General features: G+C 42.6%; 1 protein-coding gene across 1 annotated transcript; it reads left to right on the top strand.

The window, feature by feature from the left end:
* The first annotated feature begins 2364 nt into the window (after positions 1 to 2364).
* EDN1 (endothelin 1) lies at positions 2365 to 7373 on the top strand. The gene is made up of 5 exons (XM_015854730.3): positions 2365 to 2692; positions 2777 to 2924; positions 3901 to 4059; positions 4330 to 4437; positions 6063 to 7373. Exons 1-5 carry the CDS (start codon positions 2629 to 2631, stop codon positions 6199 to 6201), a joined length of 618 nt encoding a protein of 205 aa, XP_015710216.2. The 5' UTR covers positions 2365 to 2628; the 3' UTR covers positions 6202 to 7373.
* The last annotated feature ends 18422 nt before the right edge of the window (positions 7374 to 25795 follow it).

The raw sequence follows: 25795 nt of genomic DNA, 5'->3' as shown, positions 1-25795 counted from the left end.
TTTCACTGATAAGCAGGCATTTCAGATTTCTGACACTAAACAAAATGTCCTTCAGAAATCTCAGGCAGTGCAATGGCCTTTCCAGCTGGAACGTTAAGCCAGATCCTGGCAGGCTAGTTAAGCTTTCACACCATTACGAAGTGTAATAGCTGTGGCAGGTACTTGCACTAGAAAGGGAAAAAGTAGCTTCCAAATGGACAGCAGCGCAAACACAGAGCAAATGTTCAGAGCTTTGCAGCAAACTGGCTTGGCATGCACCAGAACAACCCAAGTACAACTTTGTATTATTGTGCATGTCTCTGCACTTCCATTTCGCAAACCCTGACTGCTAGTCGAAGTTTAGTTCCACTCTGCTTATTTTGTAAGATCCCTACTGTGACTCATGTGGATTTGCACCGTAAATAGCTACAAAATGAGCAGATCTTCCTTTTTTTTTTTTGGCAAAACTTCCTAAAAATGTTTCAGTGTGGTACACAGCCAGTACTTCCCTGCATCCAAGGAGGGTTTGGGGTTACCCCTTCCAGGGGAAGCCCATTTCCTGCCATGGTATTTCCCCTGGTAAGCCTCTTCTGCAACACTGGCAACTGCATGTAAATTAGTTTTTGCATTCCTCTAACAAGCAACGGGCTTGCTTGATTCCAGTTAGTTTCAAGACCTGAAAGCAGAGCAGAAATCACTGCAAAAGGATGTGGAGCTCCAACAACAATATTTATGAATCCTTACCAAGAAAATGCTCAGAGATGTTTTTGTTGTCTCAAAGAAAGAAAGAAAGCACCTTTTGAGCTCCCTGGGATATCATGTTTGTGCTCTGTTACTCAAAGGAAACGTGTGTCATTTTTAACACCTATCAAAACGCTTTCTAGCAAGGCACCTTGACAAAGAAGCAAATATCTGACAGCGACACGAGTCACTTTGGCTTTATGTGCACATCTTAGAGAGAGAAACCTCAGGAATAAAGAAAGAGGCTCCTAAATAAGAGCTGGCATGAAACAGAGTTCCTAAGTGACAGGCCTGGAAAGGCTGTGCCTATTTTATACAGAAATCATCGCTATCCTTCAACCCACATAACTGCATTGCATTTATTTTCTTTCTTAACGCCAAGCAAACGGAACAGAAGAGAACAAAAACCCACCTGATTTCTTTCCCAACTTGCAAATACTGATAAAGTTTATGATTCCAGTTGGCTCAGATTAGTTTTTTATTTGTAGCTAGGTGACCTCTGCTGGTAGATTCTTATCATTACTGTAATAGTTCACACATTCAGGCATGGATACAGTGATATCCCACCGGGTAAGCACTGCTCTGTGTGGACAAGATGATATGATACATAAGCACATACAATTCCAGCTCTGAAAAAGCAGACTTCAAAGGTGTAAGCAACCATATAGCTCAGATTCCTCCACTCACAGAAGCTTTAGAGAGCAGCTTTTATTGAGCTGCGTACAAGCGTTTCAGCTGAGGATTTGGCTTAACATTTAAGTTTATTCAACATCATGATAGAAATGCCAGGTATTACTCAGAAGGCCCCAAAATTTCATCCCCGGAGGTTATGGCAAAGGGAGGACTCGTCTCCACTTGCGTTCCTTTCTTGCTCTCGTCCCACGTGCCAACAGCCTCTGCTGGAGAAAGCTCAGCAGCAACGCAGACTTTCTTCTGACTCAGCACAGCTCCGTCCGCTACGATACAGCGGCTCAGAACAACACCATAACCGACAAAAAAACCACGGGCATTCACCTGGGGTAAAACAATACGACTCTCAGCTCGCAGCCTGGCTCTTTGTGATACCCAAGGTCACTCCTATTCTTGCAGCACAGTGCGAGGAAATACCACGAATACCGAGAGGGCCTTATCTGTTTATCAGAGGTGGAACTGGCACGCTCTCCGGGGCTGCAGCTCCGCGCAGGAGCTCGAGCAGCTCCTCAGAGCCTGGGTTTGGAGCCCAGGTTTGGAGCCCTCACGGTGCTCGGCGTGTGCGTTCACCGTGACATTGCACCGACGAGGAGGCAGCGGGTGTGAAGGTGTTGAAAAAGCCGCATCCCGGCGGCGTGCACCAAAGCTTCGCCCCCTCCTGACCCACATCCCCGCTGTTAGGCGCACAGACCCCAGACAGCGCGATATCACAGCTGTGCCACAGCTGGATCCGAGGGACATCCCCGCGGCTACAGCACACGTTGGGGCGGGGCGGCTCTTGTGCTCAGGTGTGAGATGTGAGATGCAGGGCAGCCGTGCGCCCTCTGCAGCCCCTGTCCCGTCCCGGTTCCCCCCTCAGTCCCCCCCCCCGCCGCCCGCGGCCGGCGCTCTGAAGTTAGCAAGCGATTTCCTCCCCGGGCCGGCCTTATCTCGGGCCGCACGTTGCCGCGCGGTGACTAATAGCGGCACAACATTGTCTCGGGATAAAATAGCGCCGGGGCTGTTTACCCGCTCCATGGGGGTTCGCTATAAAAGGGCGTCGGGGACCGCCGCGCCAGCCAGACGCGCCGTGCCGCCCCGAGCCGCCGCCTGCCCCCGCGCCCCGCCGCCAGCGGGAGCCAGCGCCCAGCCGGCCACGGGAGAAGCCTCGTCCCTCCTCCTCTCCCTCTCCTCGTCTCTCTCTTAAACCCGTCTCTCCACCCGCTCCCGTCGTCCGCTATGGATTGCAGCCGCCTGCTCCTCCCGCTGCTCGTCGCGCTGTGCCCGGCGCTGCTGCCGGCAGGTAGGTGCCCTAACCTCGCACGGGGGACCGGGGCCGGGCGGTGGGACCGAGCCGGGTGCTGAGCCACTACCGCTCCCTCCGCAGCTCCCGGAGCCGAAATGAGCGCAGCATCCCCGCCGCCCCCCGCAGCCGCTTCGCACCGTCGCGCCCGGCGATGCTCCTGTTCGTCGCTGCTGGACGAGGAGTGCGTGTACTTCTGCCACCTGGACATCATCTGGATCAACACCCCCGAGTGAGTGCCCCGCTGGGATGGGGCAGAGAGGGGTGGCGATGGTGTTGGGATGGGGGTTTGGGAACGCGACAGAAAGGGGAAAGCGATACTTCTGTGCCACGGGCTCTCCTGGTTCTGCATCCCACCTGCTGCTTTCCTGCTGAGTTCAGCAGTGAGCCGGTTCGCTAGGAGAACAAAGAGGGGATCTGAGAACACAGGCTAAGCAAAGCAATCCTCCCCAATGCACCTGTGCTCCCCAGAGCTCTGGGTGCTGCTCTCTAGAAGGTGCAGGATGCTCCTCGCAGCCTACGGAGTGGTTCTGCCTGCCTTTGCGTGAGCATTTTCTCTGGCTGAAAACTTGCTTGTACACGAGGTGGCCCCTCACTATCTCCTGCAGCACTTTGCTGCAGAGCAGTGCGCTCACAGCGTTAGGAACTGTGTTGTCTTCTGTCATCTCCAGGCTGGATGTGGCTCTGGGCAGCCTGGTCTAATGATTGGTGACCTTGTACATTGCAGTAGCAGGGGAGCTGAAACTAGATTATCTCTGTGGACCTTTTCAACCCAGGCCGTTCTGTGATCTCCCCCCCCTCCCCACCAAACAAAAACTGAGGAGCCAGACCCTCTGCAGTGCTGGCTTTGGTGATCTGCACTACCACAATGAGTGGAGAGGATCTGTGTTTTTATTGCTTCTTTCAGCATTGGCAGTTACCAAAGTTCAAAGAGATGAGGCTTTATTGCTTTCTATCACACAGGGAGGGATGGCAGCCTTATGAAATCACAATTAGAAGGTTGTTAGCTGTGCTAGTAGCCACTCTAATTACTATGTTGCAGGATCATCAGAAGTATTTGCATGGGAATTATGACCAACAAGGCATATCCCAATTCCACAACCTTTACTCATGCAATCAATCCCATTGATAAGATTGCCCAATATACCCTGCTGTTCCAAACACACAGAATTATTGAATTGACTTTCATGTTGTTTCTTTGATCATAGGAAGACTGTTCCCTATGGTCTTGGAGGCCCTTCTCGGTCCAGAAGATCTCTGAAGGACATAATGCCTGAGATGCTTGTTGGAGCCAGCAACAGATGCCGATGTGCCAGCCAAAGAGACAAGAAATGTCTGAACTTCTGCCAGACGGGAAAAGATCTCTGGTGCGTCTATTGTTACGACTCTTTAAAAGGCAGCGTGTGTGAATAGGGCTGGACTGTGGTAGACTTACTCATTTTGGCACTTGCTGAGTGAATAATCTCCCCAGAGCCTTGCCTCCTACCTTGGCGCTCACGGTGCTATGATGCACTCTATGGTTTGGCCCAGAAAGGTTGCTTATTGCATGCCTTGAGGATCGGTTGGTGAGACACCTCACCTTGTGGACCGCAGACTTGTTTTTTGTTCTAACAGCAGCGCCTTTTCCCTTTTAACAGGGCTCAGTCCACAGCAGAGAAAACCTCACATCGCCACAACAAAGCTGGTGGTTGCATTGGACCTAAATGCGTGAACCAACAGTTTGTTGACAGCAGGAAAATGAAGAGGTGAGTTTTTTCTCATCCTGCTGTTGTTCCCCAGGGTAGCACTGTAGGGTGCATAGTTCTCCCCCATTTGGGTCAACACAGGCTTAGCTGTTGATTGCAGATGGAGAGTTTTCTGGGGGATCAGTGAGAGTCTTTTCAGGGCTTTGTTTGTGCATTGGATTCTTTGCTTTAAAGATAAGAGTACCAGGCTCTGCTTGGTGTTACCCATCTGCTTAGAGGGAGCAAACTCATATTTAAGACAACTATAACATAATTAAATTATGGAAGAAATAATAGAACTTGATATTGTAGTATGTTCAGATGTTATCTCAATTGCTTAAAAATATGTCCTGACTATTCTATTAGGAAATGGAGTCTGGTTGCCTTTTCTTAGATACTTTCCTCCATTCTACTGGGTTTAGAAGGTCTATCAGGATGTTCAGTAGGACAAGGAGAAATGGTGATAGGACAAGGGGGAATGGTTTCAAACTAAAAGATGGGAGATTTAGGTTGGGTATGAGAGAAAAGATTTTCACACTAAGAGTGGTGAGACTTGGGAACAGGTTGTCCAGAGAGATAATGGATGCCCCGTCCGTGGAGACATTCAAGGTCAAAATGGACAGGTCTCTGAGGCCTCTGTAGGTGTCCCTCTTGTGGAGAGTTGGACTGGATGACCTCTAAGGGTCCCTTCCAACTCAAACCATTCTATAATTCATTATATCTGTTGTTCTGGCTGGTGTGGCTGGCTTTCTAGAATGCAGGAGGCAAGTTTCTGCCTGCTGTGTCATTTGTGTTGTCTGATTAAATGTATGCACCATGAGTACAGGATTCTAGTAATAGAAATGACAGCAAAAAGGCTGCGGAAAGGGAAGATGAGAGATAAATGAGTATTTGAACCCAATTTAATATCTGAAACTAAGAGTATATTTCAGGACTGTCCTTTGAGATCCATGCATTAAAAAATTGAGTGGTGGTAGGTGGCAGTATCACTACAGAGTGCAGTTTAGAGATGCACATATGCATTGGCTCTGGTACTTCTATGAAGTCCACAGAGGTTGGAAGTCAGTTTTGGAGCTGAGTATTGGTACAGCTATGTCACCTTCAGTGTTCAATCTTCAGCCTTAAGCCTGTATGAAAGCACAGTGTGTGCAAAAGCTCTTCCATATAAATATAGGCTCTCCAATGCTGTTTGTGAAAGGAAGACTGGGTTTATGCTGGCAGGCAGCCTGATGATTTTGAGTGATACTTGGGCCCTAGAGGTCTTAAATCATTGCTGAAGATGGGGCTTATGTCTTAAATGCATTCATTCTTTGGGACTGGGTCACTTCTAGGTAAAAGAAATAGAACAAAGAGTAACACTAAAGACCTCCTGGTTGGATATGTGCTATTTAAGGGCATCTTGGGCACTTAAATTTAGATGAACATATTAACTTCTTTTAACGTTTGAATTGCAATTCTGAATGACATATAATTTAAGTTGGTTCAAGTTAGTATCATCATGACAGATTCATAACAGTCATTGGTTTCTGAGGATCCTGCGGCAAAAACTGAGACTGAGGTTTATTTAGTCAGACTGCTGAATGTGTGTGCACTGAAGATGCATCTTCATTACTGTAACAATAGGAATATATTTCTTATTTTTTCAGGCTGGAGGCTATTGGTAACAGTATCAAAGCTTCCTTCAGTATTGCAAAGCTGAAGGCTGAGCTCCAGAAAGGATGGAAGCTGAAACATAACAGGGCAAGCAAAAGGCAAAGCATCTGGAAAAGCCTGAAAACGTCCTAGTGGGAGGATCACCCTGTCTTTCTTCATTATGTTTGCTGTCAAAGCATCACCAAAATTCTTTGACTTTTAACATTCCACAATGGCAAAGGGCCTATCTGTCCAACTGTTTGTGCAGCAGGACGAAACACTGAAGAAGTCCCATATTTGGAGCTATAAAAGCAAAGGATTTCATCCTATTGGATTTCAGATGAATGGGGAGAAGGGAAATCCGCAGTAATACACCTTAAAAGTCATCTTGCTGGAGAAACATTTGAATATTGCTACTGGAATGTTACCCATCAACTGGGCGGCTTTCAGGGTCTACATAAAAAGCATTTTGCAAGGAAGACCTTATTAATGTACTTAGGAAGGACAGAAAGCAAGATCTGAGTGGAAAAACATCAAAGTAAAAACTCTTACTTCTTGATTAAAATACAAAAATGAAAGCCACAGTGCTACTCTTACCAGGACTTACTGCATCTATACATGTCTACCTCGCATACTGTTTGTTGCACTCCTGCTAGAGTATTTTTATACCTTGTTATTGCCTTAACTAATCAGCTGCAACCCTTTGCCTTTTTTTTTTTCAGAAGTCTAGTTTACTTGTACAACCAGAGTTATCTGAATGTGGGTTAGATGCTGTGCTTGTTCACATAGCCAAAGTCTTTTGCCTTTGGATACCAAAGGACCATTCAACAGAAAATAAATGTTGGAAGGCGCTGCTAGGTTTCCCATAACAAGGATATCTGGCTAACAAGTCCTAATAATAGAGATTGTTGTGTCTTACACGCCACCTAAACAGCACTGGAGTGGAGCTGTACCGGATATTGTTGTGAGATTCATTCAGTACCTTGTTTGGTAGAAACATGTAGAGACAAAGGGTTGTTTTAAATTATGTCGAAAGGCTAATATTGGGTGAATGTTTATAGCAGTGAATTTGTAATTTGTTCACGTTGTTGAATTTGCTGACAGGTTTGGTTGAATTTTATGTGCTTTTTTTCTTTTTTTTTTTCTTTTTTTTTTTTTTTTGTATTTATATTCACAAGTTCTTCATTATATTTACCATGTTGAATACACATTGAAGCAGGCCATATTGGTCTATGCGTGTTTTATGTATTTCTGTATGAAATTGGGAAATGCTTTATGCCTATCAAGGTAAATGTCTTCAGAAATAAATATTTTTAATTACTGTACTGGCTTGTTTTCAGTGTGCCCTGCTTTTTCTGTGCGCTGGGTCTCCATAGTGGTAGTGGCAGGCTGCCCTATGTATGAAGCTGTCCTGGGTGAGCTCTGTGCTCATGATCGCCTTTCTGTTAGAGTAGCAAAATCCCAGCATGGGCAGTTTCTGCCAGGCCTGTGCCATATGTGAGCTAACAGGCAGCACTTGCTCTTGCTAAACTCTTCCACGTAAAAACTTCCTGATGAATTTGAGTTGGCCATATGAGTTTAGACTGCTCTTTTATGTCACTGATGCCATTTTTCATCCAGTGTTGGATATACTGTACCATTAAAATATTGCCCATAAGGGTTGGATGTTAATGAACTGGAGGAGAAGAATGCACACAGTGGATGCTTTGTGGTCTGTGTTGGCCCCAGTGGGATTATATTATTTATTAATATGCTATCTTTGAAGTCTCAACCCATGGTACCAAAGCGAAAGATGGAGACCTCAGTGGGTCCTGGTCCCAACCTAGGGAAGTACTAGAACGTTGCGCATCTCCAGGTGATTTGGGCTAATGTAGTTATAGCTGGAAAGATGCCTAAAGCAAGTCAGTGGATTTAATGATCTCTGATTCTGTAGCGGGAGCAGATAAAATACAAGGCATGTGACAAAACCTGGCTACATTTGCTGTTTAGAAAATACTAATAATGTTCTAGATTTCTTTGTTGGTGTTCATTTGCTCACAGCTTGCTCCATGTCCCAACATCCAAAGTCTAAGTGCAACCCTTGCTCTGTTTCCTTCATGCTATTCTGCTACTTCTTATGTGATAATAAAAGCCAAGAGGTGGCAGTATCGGCAGCCTGGCTCTGCATTAACTGCAGCTTGCTGTGGTTTGCGTTAACAAGCTGGTTAAAAAAACAGAACTAAACAGTCTGTCTTAGAGAATAAGCAAAAGGGAGCATCGGGCTCTTTATCTGAAGGCTGGCTCATGTACAAATACCACGGTCCCTCCCAGAGGTTTGCTTCTTCTCCAAGTGAGTCCCATGGCAGAAAGAGCTTTAAAACCCCTAGTGAAGAAAAGAAGACAGGCATGGTATTTCTGGCACTGAGCATGTGGTAGAGTAAAAGTACATTCTTATTTATAATAGATGATCTGAGTGAAAAAATATTCTACCTGAAGCCAATGGAAACATTGCTCTGATTGTGGAGGCAAGGCTGCAGAATTAGGGCTTTCATTCTTTTATCTAGAGCTCATCTCAATTTTTCTCTCACGAAGTAAACCCTTCGTGGCTATGATCTACTTGCAAGTAAGTGAGAGGTTTCTCTAATAAGAGATGAGATCTGAGAAGGATAAGTGGGAACATACAGAGAAGATGGTTTTCCACAGTGGCCCTACACTAATGGTCCCAAAATACACCTGAAGTCACAGCTCAGAGTAAGATCAAGGAATGGCCCAGTTCCTAAGCTGTTACCAAGCTGTGTCTCTCTCCTCTCATTTTTCCTGGTTTCATCACGATTGTTGCTGAAATTGCAAAAACTTTCACTGGAAAAGGCTATTTCTCCCTAATGTATGCTTGCTGTACTGATTTTCATTCAATGCTGTGTGCGTTTCTTACTTGCTCCATCTGTTTATTTTCATTTTCTCCAAAGAAAAGTTGTTTTGACTGCATACCAAAGCAAGGTATACAATAAAACAAAGCTTCGACGCGTGAGTCAGGCTTGAAGTCAGGAAAATAATACAATGCCACTGAAATTCCTTCCATCTTATCTACATAATTCTGACCTAATTTTTCCAGAAATGGCAACTCTAATCTGTACCATGTTATCAGAAGCTGCCCCAAAATAATTCACACAGGATGTCTTAATGTTGCCTATAGAAGTCACAAAATACTAGCCTTTTTGTTGACGTTTCCTTACATTAGGATAAATTTAGCCACTGCAACACATTTCTATATTTACAAACAGAATGAGCTGGTTAGACCACTATTTGAATACTATCTGATGTTTATTTTCTTAGCACTCAATTATTTGCCTCTGTGTACATGAAACCGTATTAATTTCAGCTTCATCTGCATTGCGGTGCTATTATTAGGATCCTTGGGTAGCAATCCAGCTCCCTTTCTCGACCAGTATCTTTGTTTAATTTTCTGTTCTTCCTTTGTGACCCAGGAAACAAAAGGACAGAGTTTTTGATTTATTAGATGTGAATTCTTGGAAGCTGTGATGGTGAGTGTAAGTATGCAAAGAGACAGAATGCCACAGATAAAGTACAGAGATACTGGCAGGATCATTTTTCCCGGAGTAAACATCATGCAAAGGACATTTTGGAAACACGGCCAGAATCGGTGGTCAAGTTTTTCTTTATTTTATATCTCTGATAAAATCAGAGCTAGGTGAAAAATGATAGGGGAGCCTATTTTTCTATTTCTCAATATGGTTAAACTATCGGCTGCTATGCCTCTGCAGCGTGCCTGGGACGAGCTCCTGTATTCTGATCAGGTCAAGGAGACCTGATTCTGTCTGAAGTCCACCAGGTCACTCAGTCAGCCAACAGTTCTCTCAGTATGGAGGCATCATTTATTCCAGTGAAAACGAGAGCAGAGCTTGACCCAGAAAGGCTTTTTTTCCTCTCTGATATCACCATGAAGAGAGCAAACGGGCACTGATTTGCTGATGCCAGCACAAGTCTTCAGTAGCTTTCATTGCTGTTGTTCTGCCTTTTGATTTTTTCCTGCTTTTTTCTTCAGCCCACAAACATTTGCTAACAACAAATCTGATAAATATCTCGTTGGAGCAGTTTGCCTTTGGCTCAAGAAAGCTGCTCGTAGGAAGAGAAGAGCCCCGTGGAACTTGTGGTTTGATCAACCTCTCCAGCTATTTTGGGGGTTGCAAAAATGATTTGAGTTCACTTCAAGCTCACATTGTTGTTGTGTTTTTTCCCCAGGGAAATAGTAATAATAATAATAATAATAATAATAATAGCAAAAAATTAAACTACTAAAACTAACTTCTTTTATATTTTTTTCTAGCTAATAGAAATAAATGCATGTTATGTACTGACACTTAGAAACAAAACCAATCTTTACTCTTTTGAGAAGAAAGAAGCACTGCTGTGTAGACTGGATTTATATTTACCTCTGATTTCTCCATCTCTTTTCACAGGTACAGTTCAATCAAGCACTTGGTGAAGTGTCCATCAAGAAAAGTGAGTTAATGACCTTAGGGTACACCTGTTCAGAGGCAGCCAAATGCCTTAAATGTTCTGATGAAGCAGAACTACTCCCCTGAACATTTTCCTCATCTCCATTCAGTCCTGTTGTTTCAAGAGATTTGTTTTTCTTCTACTTCTTGTTCTCATCCTCTCTTATTTCTAACAGAGATATGAAGCAGTGATATTCACAAACCAGACAGCAAACTAAAGCAGACAGAAAAACTGGGCAAATGGTGCTCATTTTACTCTCAGAAGAAACAGACCTTTACATTGCCTACATCTGAATGCAGAAAAGTTCTTAAGTAAGTGTGACCTATAACAAGTGATGTAACCCACAACTAGACTGCAAAGAGGTGCTGGCTCCTTCGCAGGACCAAGCTCCCTCCTGGAGGAAGTAGGGATTTCTGTACATTCTCTTGCCCTGAACTTGCTCACCCACTTTGGTGAGCATCCCTGGAGCAGCATAAGTGAGCACAAAACACGAACTATAATATCATCCCCTGGAAATGTAAATCATCCTTCCCACTTGGCCACAGGTTCCTGCTGGGTAATGCCGACTGAGCTGCTTTGCAATGGCAGCTCCACCATTGATACGTATGGTCTCCAAATGCTCCCAATGGTTTTATAGCAACATTTTCTGAGAAAACATCTCAGCTGGGGAAGTTGTCCGCTGGTCACAGTTTCCCTACAGATGGGCCAACATGATGTCACCTTGGTTAGCTTGGCGGAGCTCCACTGGCTTCACCAGCCCATGGAAACAGTCACATAGATAAGGCACATGAACATGAAATCTAGATACTTGTACAGAGACTCCTTTGTCCATATTTCTTCCACATGTTCAAAAGATGAATTGTTTTCATCATGTTTCCAAAAACTATACTCCTGTGTCTTTCTAGGATCTGATGGCCTTTGTTGAGGACTTGGCCCATGGATTTCCTTCTGGGCCTCTGCTAATCATTACATCAGTCTCAGTATGCATCCAGCAGGACACTTTGCAGCTTTGTGCTTTCCAGTGGTTTGAAAACAACGTGCATCAAAGCTGTTAATTTAATCCTACTTGGCCCCAGGTCTGCTTCATTATAAACAAGAGAACATCCTTCATTTGGATGGAAGTTGAGGTGTCCACAAGTGCCGTCTTGGCCCTGAGTTGGCAACGGATTGTGGATCGTTGATTTCAGTGTTGACCCTTTAGGCAAGTCACAAAGTTGGCTGGGTATCATTGTGCAGTAAAACTGTATTCTTTGAACTAACTGCTTTATGCTGAGTCATTATTTTGCTCCACAAACATTTCTAAAAATGTCTATACATGCACAGAGGTCAACTTTCTAAGCCAACTACAACCTTTCCTTCTCCACTATTTATTTTTCTTCTTTCAAGCATTTCTTTGCTGCTCCTGTGGCCAAATACAGCTTTTGTGAGCTGTTTCTGGATGAAGCTCTGATCGTGGTTGTTTGTTCTACCTGTGATCCGTGAACGTCTTAAGAACCATGAAATGTGATTAAGGGATGCAAATTCATACACGCTTTGCAACAACCTGCATATGTGAAATTCTTGGAACAGTTTGTACTTCCACTGGGAATTTTTTAGTGGTCCACACTGAATATAAAGTAAATCTTTGTGTTATACATGAAAAGTATGTTTGAAAAAAAGGTTGCAAAAACAAGTTGTCAGTGTGGACAAGAACAGAACTGAGTCCAGACTCATGACAAATAAGAAAGATATCCTGATGATAAAAACCTGTGTTTGTTTAACTGCATTAGCAGGTATTGTAAAGCATATGTGGAGCAGGGCAGATAAGCACGCTGGGGAAAACTCAAAGCCCTTGGTAAATATGCACATGTACCCATAGCATGGACATGAATGCATGTATAATACAGCACATTGAAAGTGCTTCTGGGGGTGTACAACACATTTCAGATCTACTTCCTTCTGCCAGAAAACTCTAGTCTCGAGGGGCTCTCTGTATTTGTCTTTTTTATCCTGTTTTAATACAGCAGACTCTGATCAGTATGGCCAAATGATTCAGGTGCCCTCACCAAGGATGCTTTAGGTGCTGCTCGCAGCACCCTGCCCAGACAGTGTTGTGCACAGTAGTTGCTTTTGCCTGTACTTTAGAAAAGCTCATGTTGTTTACATGGATTTTTTTTACTATGAAGTCTACAAACTGCCCTCAGTTTTTCCTCTCTGGACAGCACATTTGCACAGCTCTGAATGGTTTATGGCTAATTAGAAACCGACCACAGGTTTGTGGGGTTTTGTTTTGTTCTTGTCTTTCTGCTGTATTCATTTGTTTAGTTGCTCTGTGGGGATTTGGCAGGGATATTGTCAAGGAGATAAATAAGCCATAGCCTGTGTGATTTTAGCATGCTAAGAAATGCCTCCTTTTAACCTGACAGCCCCACAGAATTGGATCAGGTGTCGGAAAGACTGACAAAACATCTGAGGACATGAGATATGCAGCAAATGACTGATCTTCACATCCTATCTTTGTCTAGCTAGAGTAGTTTTGGAGGGGAGCTGATGCAGAACTGCCCTTCTCTTTCTACCTGACAATCTCAAACAGCTGATATATTGCCAGAACTAATTGTTGCCCTGACAGGCCTTTGATCCCTGGAAGAGTCAATTTATAACTGATGAGCTCCTTTTACATACCTCTGCTGATGGAGCTGTTGAGATAGTTACAGAATCAATAATTGCTGTCATCTGGGGATCCTTTAGTTTTCTCTCATTCATTTAGAAGGGAGTTCTGAGTGTCTGTAAATGCTCATCCCTAACCCTTCCCAGCACCTTGCCCAGAAAAAGACAGGCATTGCTACAGGAGTGAGGCTTGGTATGAGGAGGGAACGTGCACCTGAAAGGTGGAAAAGTACATGTGGATGTGGAGGAGGAGTAAAGACAGTATCCAGTTTGTATTCAGCCACTTATGGTGGTCTTGCCAAGGAGAAAGACATAATTGGAAACAAGGGCAGAAAGGTCTTTACCTATGTGAAGGAACCTGACAACATTTGACTGAATTATGTTCTTACGGGTGAGAGCAAAGGAGCAGAATTTTGACCTGCTTTTGAAGGGCATTTCATGACCACTACATGACAGAGAACCCAAAGAAATCTTCTCCTTGGGCTCTCTGAGGATGTTGCTAATTCTTTCAGCATACTCGTCTGCAAAACTGTAAGGATATGGCAGAGGTCATAATACTCTTGCATTGTCATTTGATGATTTCATTTTTCTCTTTTTAGTAGAATAAAATTATGCTTTATTATAGAAAGATACTGACGGCTAGAGGATATACAGTCGAGCTGTGTGCTCAGCTCTCACAAACTTCAACTATCAAAGCTTGCTGGACGTCTAGAAAGGGGCAGTATCAGCACAGAAATGGTCCTGTCCTTCAGTAGACCTCCCTGGGCAAGGTCTGAAGGTGCCAGTGGAGCAATGGGCATTACTAGTGTTGGCAATGCCAAGAGAGGCTGACTTCCAACAGGCCAGCTCACAGGCAGTGTTAGCATCACCACTTCACATCAAGGACTCCCTTTTTCTTGGACCATCAGAAGCAAAGGACAATTTTGAAGAATACTGCATTAACAGCACTTGGATCTGAAGGGAAATCCTTGCACTGCTCTTGCTGCTTGCTCATTCTCCAGTTGTGATAACAAAACAGGAGTGCTCCAGCAGGGCCTGGCTGACTTCTGGAAATAAAGTTTGCAGACCCGGACCCAGTGTCATTACCACTGACAAATTTCTCCCAGCAATAAGTCTGTCATATATCTGAGAACTTCAATTTGCACGCAATCCTGTCTTTCAGTACAATCACTTTCCCTGTGCCTGATTATTCTGATGAGAGAGCTCTCATTAGAAAAATGGAACAACACAACCCAAGAGCACACATGAACAATGGGAGGTGCTGACTGATGCTTCACTTCTCATTCACCCCTGAAAGCTTATAGACAAATGTGAGGTTTTGTGGTGTGGTTCACTGTGGTTACTTTGAAGCTGTCTGAGGCCTGGCCACCAAGGCTTGGTCTCACCACAGACAAAGGAGATGCTCTCTGAGTGAAACTTCTCTCTGATGTCCTCCATATTGAGGAACACTTTGGACAAATCAAGAAAGAAATAACTGAGATGCACTGAATCTTTTGCCTTAAATATTTCCGAGTACACTGACTGGGGTCAGCTGTCATTTTCCCAATGTAAGCTGGATTTATTGAGCATACTATGATTTAAGAATTTTGAATTACCTGCAGTGGCCTATATGCAGTAAAGACAAAAAACACTGATAAAAGTGAAGGAAATGGCAGATGAACGTGTTCATACAGTAAGATCCAACTCATCTCCTTCCCAATCCTTCACTATCGAGCGATTAATTCTCAATGTGCTATTCATTTTGAAGAACAGGTATGCTTCTCAGCTAGATAAACTGTTCAGAAACACCATTAAATAAACAGTAATGGAGGAGAAAAGGGGAGATAGACATCCAGCCTAATTCTGAGACAAATAGTTAAATGCAAAGAGTCCAGGAGATCCTCTACAAAGAAATGAGTTGCTCCCAAGACATTATGCCATGGGATTACGATAAAAGCGGAGATATAGGCCAAGAGGACAGGTCTATAAGGAGATGGCAGAAAATGTGACAGAAAGCTAACTGTGGGGAAATAGTCTTTTGGCAACATGGAGGTTGAGTATGAAAAACCTTTGTGTCTAGACTGAGCCAGTTTAATTTATATAGCTGACTGATGCACTTAAGCTGAGAAGAATGATCCTCTGGAGGCATCTGACTTTCCCACTTGTCCTGGTAAAGGAGCCTAGGGAGATTACACCACTCTGTCTTCATGAAGTAGTTTTGAGGGGTACAACTTTTCTGAGCAGAAGGAAATGTTTATTTGGGCCTACTGTAGTCAATATCTAATATTCTCATATGAAATCTGAATTTCCTGCAGAAGAACAGCAAAACAGCTATATTTTTTTCAATTGTTCGTTCATAGGAAAACAATTCCAATATCTTCCAAGATAAGCAAGTGCTAAGAGCAATACACACTGTACAACAGCTATGAAACCAACTGAAGGCATAGTGAAGAAAGCAAAGGAAACTCTTGGCAAGATAAACACATCTGTCTAAGATGGGTTTCTAGAACAGGCCTGATTACTATGAACTACCTCTAGGACTTTATATCCTGAAAAGGCAACAAGATGAAGGGAAGAAGAAAGCAAGAGAGAAATATGTCTGATGAGAATATAATTCCCATGAAATTTTGAATGAGGCTAGCTCCTGAAGCCTGGCCCATAACACTCACAGAGCTGGGATGAAATGGCTAATTTCATTTGCCATAATGAGAGAGAAAAGATATTCTTGGTCTTTTCTAACTTAATCAGATATTTGGAGATCCTGCCACATCCAAGGGATGTTATTTTCAATTGTGCATTTCCCAGCTAACCTTACATTGGAAATTCTTCCGTCCTGGAAAAAGGGAAAGTTAAACCACTGAAAGGAAGCAGTTCAAAATTAAGATGATTAGAAAGTGAGAATTTTATTGTGGTTAGAAAGGATGTAGAAACAGCACTGAAGCCAGTTCCTTCAAGAACGTACAAGCCAGGATCTCAGTTACTATCAGTTCTCACAGTGCTCACTCCCAGTTTGAAGAAACTTTATGAATTCATGTAACATATGATAGCAATCAGAAAGTCAGATCATTTAGACAGCACTGATATTCCTTGAGAGAACTAGCTTGAGCCAAATTTCTCAATATGAGCTTGGCTGGTAAATATGTTGAAGTCAGGATGGATGCTTCCTGAGTGGTATCAAACATGAAAAGTGACCATGTCCAGGCCCACCACACCTTGCACTGGAATATCTAGTGATGTAAGTGAAAAGTTATGCTAGCACTGAGCCAGGCGAGTACTCACTGAAACTTGATGAAGTGACTTCATGTGCTGAAGATAGAGAGCAAAGTTGTGGGATGAGAACACCTTGATTTGAATTGATTTCTCATTAATGTTTGACAACAGAGGGCACAAAAATATTGTAATGGCAAAGAAGTATTCTCGTCAGGTCTTTGATATTCACAGGTGGTCAAATGTGAGTTGCATGCCTACTATTAGTTTGGATAAGCTGAAATGTGTTTCTCTTCACTGGATGAGATGGTAAAGATACAGGTAACTTCTAAATTGATCTTGACTTTTCACTGCAGACAAAAAAAAGGGGAGGGAAAGGACAATGGTGTACCTCTTGTGCTCTTATAAACAAGAGCACACAAGTGGAAGTGATAAAATTTATTGACTTGCCTCTTGATCCAGAGACCTGTATACAACTACAAAGATGGAGCAAGCTTAGCTTATCGTCTCTTGTTTGTTTACTGAGCAGTTTACATGGTGTAGATGCTGTCCTCAAGTTCGCAGCAACTCATGTTTGATTTTCACAGGATTACAGTAACACAAAGAGCTCTGCTGAGGCATGGGAGACTGTTATACTTTATTTTGAGTATTGTTTAAAAGACGGGAAGTTCCTGCAAACCTGAATGAAAAGTAACTGTAAAGGAAGCAACTTCAAGAAGTGAGTTTTCCATCCAGTCACCATAATAGGAATTGTGAAAGAAAGAGGAGGGAATTCTGCTGTGTCTTTTGCAAGCCCTGCATTTGTACTCTGACATATACTCTGTACAGTGACTTTTGCAGGACTTCAGCCAATTCCAAACTGAGCTGGAGATGTTTTTTTATATATACTCAAAGAATTAATTAAACCAGGGTGCAAAGTTGTGTGAAGAGCTAGATAGAGCTAGTTCCTCTGTTCATAGCTCACTACAAAGGGCACAGTTGCTAAGAACTTGCCATCCTTTTCCAGCTGCTGAAACCAACCTTTTAACATTTGTCTGAGTGACACCATCATTTCTTCAGTGTTGATACTTTTCTGTTTCCCCAGTGTACTCATTTGATTTATCTTTCTAGAGCCTAATTTTGCTGATACATTCACAATAGTTTGTCATGCAGTTCTGGAGGTTAAATAATGGCAGGAACAGTTAATTAAACTGAAAGGTGAACCCAAGTCTGCAACCCTGGCTATTCAATACTTTCAGTGGCAACTTAGATATATTTAACCTTTTTTTCCTGCTCATATTTCAGTTTAAAAATCTGACTGAGACTAATTTGTTTGGGAAACTCAGTTTCAAACTAGCACTCAGTTCCTCCAGGGTTTTACTGTCTTGCATCACAAAAGATATATTTCCTTTTATAATTTTTCATTCAAATAGATGAAAATTGATGAGCAAAGCTGAGTGCGCTGAAATGCTGCTGTGTTGCATCTCCAGCACAAAATGCCATTATAGGAAACAGAGAACTGGTGAGAAAGGGATGCTGTCACAAATGAAAGATTTCAGTATTGTAGCCCTTAATTCTGAACAAAGTAATGCTGACATAAGAGATAAAAATGTGTTTCATTGTGAATCAAGTGCCATGGAAAGATGTGAATTCTTTTTCTCTTTGTACCAGGCTGCCCAGGGCCCCATCCAACCTGGCCTTGAACACCTCCAGTGATGCAGCATCCACAGCCTCTCTGGGCAGCTTGATCCAGCACCTCATTACTCTCATAGTAAAGAGCTTCCCCCTGACATCCAACCTAAATCTTCCCTCCTTCAACTTAAAACCATTTCCCCTTCTCCTCCTGTTATCTACCCTTTAAAAGAGTTGACTCCCCTATTTGTAGGCTCCCTTTAGGTACTGGAAGGATGTGTCAGCACCTACTTCTTTCAGAGCTCTGCAACACTGTGAATGTGTATTTCTGAACAATTAACTAAGTTTCCAGTGCAAATGAGTTACAACTGAAGAACTTTTGGTATTCAAGGTTGGTAAAATTTTGCAGTTTCATCATACATGAATGCATCATCTGTTCTCCTTAATAAGTAGCTATTTTTAAATTATGTTTCATATCTTTTCTACTGTTCTTTGATGAAGAGCCTAGGAAACAGTTTAGCAAACTCTGACACACTAGACAGAAATAGCTTCAAAAGAATTCTGATGAATGTTTCCCTCCAAGTACAGGAATATTCAGCCACATTTTGTTATTTATAAGTATGCTGTTTAGCAGATGCTCATATATTAGCAAGGTGACCAACAACTTGTTTTTAATAGTTTATTTAACAGAGCTGGTTCATTATCTACAAATTAACTCCTTTATTTTCATAAGCACCAAATTCTCATAGAACTAAAAATGGTGTTCTAAATTTTGGTTTTCAAAGCATTTTTGGATGGTTTTGGGTTTTTTTTTTTTGGTTTTTTTTTGGTTTTTTTTTTTTTCTGGCATGGACAAAGCAGGCCATTTTCTATCAGGAACTTCCCTTCTGTTATTTCTTTCTTCTACATACTTTTGCTTCTATTTTCCTCTCTTTTTCCGTAGTGGAGTTGTTAAATGTGAGAAGGGGGAAGGGAAAGAGGAATAACAGTTTAAAAGCAAGAAGGGAGAAAAGCTTCAGTCCTGCTTTGCTGTTAAAAATAGGCCAGTCCGTTACAATGAACCTCTCTGTTTTTGCAATAACTATTGTAGCAACACCAAGTTTTTAAAGAACTGATAGGAAAAAGTCACTTTGTTGCTACTGTTCTTCAAGGACTCTGCTCCTGTTTCAGGTGGACTTGATAAGTTTGGTTAACCAGGCCAGGAAGTCCTGGGAAGAATTTTCATTCAGAATAGCTGTGCAAAATTAAGCCTTTTCAGCAATAGCAAGGATCTCAGTGAGAAACTGAGAAGAATTAAGAGTTCAGTCTTGTCTCCCTCTGAGCTGGCTGCATTTTTTCGGAGGGGATCATCCCTGCCCTGCTGAATTCTTCATCCCATACTTTGCCTGTCTGCTTCAGACAGAGGCAGTGAAATCATGAAAGCTGGATTCCACTCTGAGAAACACTTGCCCACTGGCCTTGGGGATGCTCACATCAGCTGGCCCATCAAACAGCTATGGGACTGCTGAAGTCACCCTTCAGGGACTGGGAGGTGTTCAGAACTGGAGAACTGAGGCATGGATGTGATGTATCCATCTGCCAATTGAGCTGCATTACTGTTGGGACCTGAAAATGAAGCACTTAGGAAAACTGAGGCATGGAGTCTCCATTTCTCTTCCTCCAGCTTGTCTGGAATGTCATTTCCTACTTAGCATGACAGTTCACAGCTATGACTTTTTCATCATGTTCTTTTCAAAAGGAAACAGCCCTGGCCCCTAAAGAAGACTTAACAGCCATCCAGTCCCAAGTGGCCCTGCCTAGTTGGTCTCTCTTCCAGCTGTCTGTCTCTTGGTTTTAATGAACAGAAGCCATAACAAAGTCCGGACAACACAAGAGCAATTCAGTACTGAATTTCTTTCAGCAGTGCTAATTCCTCTGGCCTTTAGAGGGGCAATGAACCAGAAACACACCTCAAATGGGTAGAGGGTAAAACAACGCAAACAAACAAGCTGGGGAAACAAACTGGAAGGTTAAAGAAAAGATAACCTACGTCTGTTCTTGGGAAAGTGGAGTGTTTTCCTCCTGTTCAATTCACCTCGTGGCTGGGCAGGTCAGGACTGATGGCACTTGGTAGCCCAACTACAAAAACAAATATTGCTCTATCATTGAGTGCTCCGATGCTCAATGCCTTTTCATTTTTTTAAGACTCTCACCAGAAGAAGTAAAACTCAACATGACTAATTAACATGTGCTTATCTTTTGTCTTGATTGAATTTTGTGTACCAATGCACATGTAAGAAAGCAGGACCTCCAGGAGGGTCTGACAAATTGCAAGAGAGAAAGAAGAGAGGAACATGAGAAAATGCCTGAATATGTGTGTATGTGTGAAATGGAAGTCAAGGAGCTTTTTCCCCCCATTAATGCTATGTTACAAGATTTCTTATTTTTCAAGAATGGCTCAAATGGCACATGATAAAGAATGTAGGGTAACAGGGAATTTTTCATTTGTATAATTCTTTTTTTTTTTTTTTTTTTTTTTTTTTTTTTTTCTGAGCTGTTTAAGTGACGCTGTGCGTGGCATGTGCTTCTGAGAAGTGATGTGCAGGGTTGTAGGTTTCCTTGTCTGGAAACTGGGCATGTCAAGTTAGACGCCACCAAACACACAGCTTATAGCTACTGCATGATCTTTACAACTTTCCTGGTTTAACAGGAGGTTGGGCTGAGAAACTGAATTGAATGCTGAACCTTGATTTCCCACTATTTTTGCAAGCCATCACCTTTGGGTACCCAGAGATACCCTGTAGGAGGTGATGTGTGAGTTGCCCTTGCATAGGATCATCAACCCAGCCTACATACTCTGACAAATAACTATTGAGTTAACAGCTTAATCCTTTCTCAGTTCAGCTTGGACCTCACACAGAACCCTGTAAGGAAATTATTCCTCACATCACTGTTTTCTTTCCACTGTACACCTTCCTGCCAAAAGAGGACTGTTCTGGACATACAGGCACAGATCATTGTATGTACATCAGCAGTTCTTTTGGAAAACACCACAGTTCTTCACTGGTGATAAAATCTATGAGCTCTCCCACGGGCTTTTTAGGTGAGTCACAAAACACAGAGAGCTTGAGAGCCAGTGCAAAACTGGAGGAAAAAAATATTGGCTTATTACAGTGCAAGTCTGCAGCTGAACAAGGACTACAGATTCACAGGCAGGAGGGTTCTTACACACTACATACTGCACTTGTAGAATAGACCCTCTTATTCCTGAATTCTCACCTCTTGCTGTCTGAAGTAAGAGGCAAGAATTGAGCTATGAGATATGGTTTTGTGGCTTGAGGTAGCAATGGTGATGGGAAGATGGTTGGACTAGATAATCTTATAGGTCCTTTCCAACCTTGTGATTCTCTGATTCTCTGATTCTAAGTAAGGCTGATGGAATTGCTCAGCAATGTCAATCTGATGAGCAAGGAGTTTGCTTACCATGCAGACAGTCAAACATAGATAGGAGATCTGTCTGGAAGACAATCCTTGACGTCTACCTCTTGTCAGAAGCCTCAAACCTGAAAATCTTCTTGGTAGGGGAAATGTGGTGGAGCACCTTTTGGTTCCATTTCCCCTCCTATAAAACAGCGACCTCATTCTCCATGACAAAATAATTATACCTCATTGAAATGCATCTCTATAATGAAGCCCAACACTGTCAGGAAGATATGTAGAGTGTGTACCTTAACCATAAGCTCACATAGAAATATATTTTTATATGTATGTGCATACATACTTACATACATACATTTGTATGCAAAAATTGTTTACATTGGACCTGACATCAGCTGATTGAAGGGAAAAGTTCTGTATCTCAGATTGTTTCTTGCAGTTATTCTTTAGTCTATGACTGGCTGGATCAGGACTCAGAAAGATTCCCAGCTGCAGTACAACTTAATGGTAAGCAGGTTTACAAAACTGTGACAGGAGTAGCTGGACGACAGAAAAAAAAAAAGAAAGAAAAGAAAAAAAAAAAAGAAAAGAATAGCTGGGATCCATAATATTAGCTTTATTTTTAGAACAAAATTAGGGCTTCTTCATAAGAAACATACTTTGTTGTCTCAGTCAGTCAGCCCAAGAACAATGAGACTGTTTAAAATTGTCCCTGTTTTGGGTGTCATCTGTTTGTCAAGGTTTCAACCACACCTCCCTGGCTGGCAAATAGTAACAGAGGGGATCATAGAATGACTTGGGTTGCAAGGGACCCTAAGGATTATCAAGTTCCAACCCCTCTGCCATGGGCAGGGCTGCCACTGTCTACTAGATCAAGTAGACCAGGGCCCAATCCAGCCTGGCCTTAAACACCTCCAGGGATGAGGAATCTTTTCTGACCACCAGAACACTTAAATAATCTAACTTCTGACTGGTTTAGTCTCTGCAACCATACAATAGGACAAGCTATGAGTATTATTAGGAACACTAATATAAATATGATTATTTCTCCTATTGAAGGTGTTGTCCTGGGGCAAGAAATGAAACAATAACACAAAAAGGGGTGCTATGTTTAGTTATCCTGCTCTTTTTGCTCTGTAGGAAACCCGGCATAGTTTGGGTATCTGCTAAGCACATACCTAACCTGCGCTGTAAGAGGTCACTTGTGCCCTTCAACACAAACACAGTAAGAATTGCTCCTGCCTTCTTCTGTTCTGAACTGGGCTTATTTTAGCAGAAAAAATATGAGCATGAGAAAAAAAGGCAGAGGAGTAATCGGAAGAGGCTGAAGCAAGGTGCTAACTGGGAGAACAGAATTCTGCATAGCTTATACCCTCAAGGGCCTCCTGACTGCTTTTTTAAAGTTGTTTCTTTTTTCCTTGGTTTGTTGCTATTTCAGCATGAAAACTCAGCCTGGGCTCTATTAATGGCATTGAGCAATTTTGGCTCTGCTTAAACTTCAGATTCCTGATCAGAAGAATTTTTTTTTCACTTGCAGAAATGACAAAATGTCACCCCTGATCAAGGATACAAGTTCAAACAAATGTGAGTGGGTGCAAATATGAGAGCCTTGCACACCTTCAATGCTTTCTTGTCATCCTGCTTCATTGTGCTTCGCCTAAGAAATCCATTAGCTTTCAGTACTTAGCTCGGGTACCTGGTTTGTCTCACCTACACAGCTGAAACAACTGCCATATGTGGTCTGCAAGAAAGCAAAACATACATTGCTGATTATTTGCCAGAAATGGAGACTTTTCACCAGCTAACAGTGCTTCTCAACAAATGTCAGGACAATTTCCAGTCTGTGGACAGCTTAGACACCAAGTCAAAGCTTTCCAGTTCTATGTTTCATCCCCAGACTATCTTCAGTCTTGTTCCAGTTCACACCATTTGGTTCAGGCCTCTGCTACTCTGTTCCTGAGTAGTTTGGTTCTTCCTCTAGTACTTCCCTTCTGCCTTATGTCACCCAAAAATTGCAACAGATAAATTTCTTACACTTCCTTTGGTGATATCCCCCTTCCAGGAAGGCTTCCTAGAAATGCTCTCTTAGTTTATGTTGCAAACATTTCAGTGCAGGAAGTTAAACAAGATTTTACTTTCTGAGATCTTCTTTTAGCTAACTTCTGTCTTATGGTAATTTTATATATATAAATATTTGCCTAGCACACAACAGCCTTCCGCACAGTGTGGTGATCCAGGAAATATTTGTGATGGTCATGTATAACCTCAGCAAAAATGCCTTGGGGAGGTCTCCCCGGTGGTATGATGCCAGGACTTGCGCAGGTAAAGAGCCAGATCTGCTCTCTGTGGGAGGTCTGAAATGTGTTGACTCAAAGGCAGTGATGCAGCGGCCTTGAGGAGGAGCAGAAAGCATCCTGCTTGCCTGCACCTCCCCGCTCTCAATGGGATCACATTCCACTTGGAGATCTGAATCCAGAAAAGCACACAGCTATCCTTGGAGCAATGGGGCAAAAATGTGGTAGGCAGGACAGCCTGAACTTTTGTGTTGGCCTTTTGGCACAAACCCACCATAATAACTCTGTTTTTCTGGCTTTTTCTGTGCTGCTTCCAAAATAACACAGATTATATATGTACGTGGCTGGTTACCTACCATTGTAATTCATTTATTCTGAGTGGGACTTGGTATTTAATCCACTGAAGTAAGGTTTGCTCAACAGAGAGCTGCAAAGTAATTTCTTTAGTTCATTTTACCAGGGGAAGTAGTTGCATTGGTAAAACATGATACCTTGAGCTGATATCTAACCTGGATCCTAAAACAACCAGAGGGCATCCTGTAATCCACCATAGTTCTGTCGACCTCCACACACAGATCATTCTCAAGGCAAGTAATGAAATATCAAAAACAATAAGAAGCAGCCAATATCCATTCTCATTTGTATCTTAATGGAAAGATTGCTGTAAAGGAAGAGTGCAACTTGGCTTGTATATTTAGTCCAGCAACTCAAGGCCAGCAGCAAATGTCAAAATAAATCTCATAGAAAGTCAAGCACACATCTGCCCTACAGGATACTTCAGTCTTCCATCAGTTCAGTTTATGGTTAGATAGCAGATGCATCCTCTGATACTTTGCTTGTTGTTTTTTTGGTGGGTTTTTTGTTTTGTTTTGGTTTTTTTGGTGTGTGTGTGTGAATTGCTTTATATTTGGTCTGTCATGGTTTCTGGAGTGCCAAGTTGCTCAAGAGCTTGATTATGATTTTGTGGGGGGGAAAAAAAAGTGCTTTCTTTAGCTTGTCTTAAGACTTCTGCTTGGTAAATTGATGCAATATCTGACTGTGTCAGATTCAGGCTTAACAAGGAGTCTCATAACAGTCATTTAAACATCACTGACCATTTTCCAATTCTACACACAGATCTACAGTTTAATTTCCAAAGTTTTTGCAGTCCACCAAGGGCATGGCAAATACCAGAAGTCAGCATGTTAGTACTTGCACATGCATCTATGTGTATTACAGTAATTCACAGGTATAAGAATGATCAAAACTCCTTCTATGGCAAACATGGAGCAAAACAGAGGTGAGCAAGAGCTGGTCATCTGTCCAGTTTCATTACTTGTAGGAATCCCTACTGCCAAGCTGCTGTGTCACTGTGCTTGGAGCCAGGCTGTGATGGGGTGACTCCTGTTTACTGTGAATGGCAAGCAATGGGGTAGAGTCCACACCTGGAAGATTCTGGAAAGGAGAGTGAAGATAATCTTGGTGAGGTGGGTGCTCAGCACCAAGAAGTATCATTTCTTGCCTTTAGAGACTATGACCTTCCAAAACAATGGTAGACAGCTTGTGAAGTACAAGACAGGTATTCCCAGCTAATCATCTTCTATAGTGGAACTCATCAAAGACTTTTGTACTGGAGCATAGAGAGCACTGCTTTGAGACTGCATGCTCCCAGGCTAAGCTGTCCTGCACTACAGACGAGGAATGGTGCAGACAAGGCTGTATTCCAGGCTGCTGAAATGCCGAGCTCTGCCAGTTTGTATAGGAAGAGAAGACCATCCAGGCCCCCTGTCATCACAAACAAGCCAAGCAGTAAATGTTTAATCTCAACAGGGTCCTAGAGCATCACCTCCACATGCCACTGACTGTTAAAGGCTTCAAAATAGTTTCCTAATGGCCTCTGACAAACTAAGACCTGTGGTAAAGACTGAGGACTGGAATAAAAAATGTAGCAAGTAAAGGGGGAAGAAGAGACTTACAGGATGCCCACGTTCAGGAACAGTTATACAGCAGGAAAACTGTACTGAAAAGTAACAATAGCCTTTAGAAACCAGTTGTATCTCACATACTGGGGAAGACAGAAATCATCCTTTCCCCAGAGAATTCTTCTTGGTCCTGGA

Source organism: Coturnix japonica, chromosome 2 (genome assembly GCF_054131305.1).
Source record: "Coturnix japonica strain WE chromosome 2, WE-NBRP24, whole genome shotgun sequence".
NCBI lineage: Eukaryota > Metazoa > Chordata > Aves > Galliformes > Phasianidae > Coturnix > Coturnix japonica.
Note: the sequence above shows the minus strand (reverse complement) of the source record. Positions and strands in the feature narration are given on the sequence as shown.

Excerpts from the sequence above, each read along its gene's own strand:
- EDN1 (XM_015854730.3), top strand. The coding sequence starts at position 2,629 with ATGGATTGCAGCCGCCTGCTCCTCCCGCTGCTCGTCGCGCTGTGCCCG. Across the intron at positions 2,693-2,776 it reads CCCGGCGCTGCTGCCGGCAG|CTCCCGGAGCCGAAATGAGC; the intron begins GTAGGTGCCCTA and ends CTCCCTCCGCAG. Across the intron at positions 4,438-6,062 it reads GACAGCAGGAAAATGAAGAG|GCTGGAGGCTATTGGTAACA; the intron begins GTGAGTTTTTTC and ends TTATTTTTTCAG.